Source organism: Lucilia sericata, unplaced genomic scaffold (genome assembly GCF_015586225.1).
Source record: "Lucilia sericata isolate MDLA Ls3-8-SP2 unplaced genomic scaffold, ASM1558622v1 Contig002159F_arrow, whole genome shotgun sequence".
Taxonomy (NCBI): domain Eukaryota; kingdom Metazoa; phylum Arthropoda; class Insecta; order Diptera; family Calliphoridae; genus Lucilia; species Lucilia sericata.
The window spans coordinates 5,001-6,582 of record NW_023996000.1 but is presented as its reverse complement, the minus strand read 5'-3'; the positions used below and the strand labels follow the sequence as shown (position 1 = coordinate 6,582).

Here is a 1,582-nt window from a genome sequence, read left to right as displayed (position 1 = left end):
TAGACTATAGACCAGAATATAGTCTGTAGTCTAGATTATAGACTAGACTTTAGTCGGGAATAAGAAAGCATTCTTTTAAATTTTTAATGGTGGAGCAAATTTTTAAAACCTATAGCAATTCCGCTAAGATTTCTTATGCTTTTAATCTCTTCGGAAATATATATGGACTAGTAAAGTAATAATTCAAATGTTCTTTTAAAATTATTTTGTGAGGAACATAAATTTTATTTAATAGGAAAAAGCGACATTACACTGAGAATTGTCTTTATTTTTAGGGATATTTCTCCTTACTATTGCAACCATTGGTATGGTTGCATTTATAGCAGATGTAATTTTCGTCATCATGACAATTGTCAACGGTTAGTAAGGGTTGATCCTGAAGACAACCACGTTCAATTGTAGAATCATTCATGTGGAGATAACAGTATTCGGATTCATTATAAAAAAGTTCATTTTCACATTCCTCAAATACCTGACTAGTTTGAGTTTTGAAACATTCGTTTTCTTGATCGTCACTGGTGCACTGATGACACCTGAGCTTTTGTTCATATTTATACTTTAGATTATTGCAATTATCGCTGGTACAATAGGCACAACCCACAGCAGCGTCAGAACATGGATTATCCTTGGTATCGGACTTGCAACCACGTATCATGTCGGTCTCACTCTTGGCTATGGTATAGCATCGATCGTCCTCTTCGTAATTAGTACAGGCCTTGTAAACTATATTATCAGCAGTAACATCTAGGCAGCTGCTACCAGTGCACTGATAGCAAATGATACGTTTTTTAGGATATATACCAGAATTGCAATTGATACTGTCACATATTTCACAGACATTTGCATCGGTACATTTGATGATATCAGTCTCAGTGGCACAATCTCTAACGACAAGTTTTTCTTCGACTTTCTTTAAACATTTCTTAATACCCTCTTCGCAGATTTGATTGTATTTTAGATCGTTAATATTCATATCGGTTTGTGAGCACTTTTCATCGGTTGCATCACATTTTTTGCAAATAAATTGATTGTTTTTTTCCTCATCAGTAATAATGCAATTATTTTCGGCTTTACAATTTTGGGCTTCATCGTCGGTTTTGCAGCCTCTTTCTATGTTGCCACTGGTGTCTAGGAGAAAATAATTAAGACATTTTAGTAATATGGAATTAACTGTCAAATTAACCTTCAAATTCAACTATTATATGAGTCCAGCCTCTAGTCTAGACTATAATTCAGGCTAGTTACTGAAGACCCTGACTAGACTATTGTCCATAGTAGAGACTAGTCTAGTTCTAGACTAGATTATAGACAGCAAACCCTAGTATAGACTATAGTCCAGATTGCAGACTTTTTATAGTCTATATATGTATATATTAAGTAGAATGTAGTTCGTACTCTAAACTAGACTTTGACATCAGACTAGATAATATATGCATATATATATATATCGGCATAATAAAAATTATGTTATAGTTCAGAATAAAGATTATTGTTCAGATTATGTAATGGGTGGAGAAGGTTTTGAACTCCAAATTTATACTTACCAATTTGTGTAAAGCATTTTGTGTGATGGTTATCAGGA

At 33.4% G+C, this 1,582-nt stretch overlaps 1 protein-coding gene across 1 annotated transcript in view; it reads right to left on the bottom strand.

Moving 5' to 3' along the window:
- Positions 1 to 208: 208 nt before the first annotated feature.
- The window catches only part of LOC119613503, a 1,769-nt gene continuing 395 nt past the window's right edge, over positions 209 to 1,582 (bottom strand). Inside the window, exons 2-3 of the mRNA XM_037969529.1 lie at positions 1,545 to 1,582; positions 209 to 1,128 (exon numbers count right to left, since the gene is read on the bottom strand). The exon at positions 1,545 to 1,582 is cut by the window's right edge and continues 73 nt beyond it. Coding sequence (XP_037825457.1) covers positions 272 to 1,128; positions 1,545 to 1,582 — 895 coding nt within the window. The 3' untranslated portion in view covers positions 209 to 271. The remainder of the gene's footprint in view (positions 1,129 to 1,544) is intronic.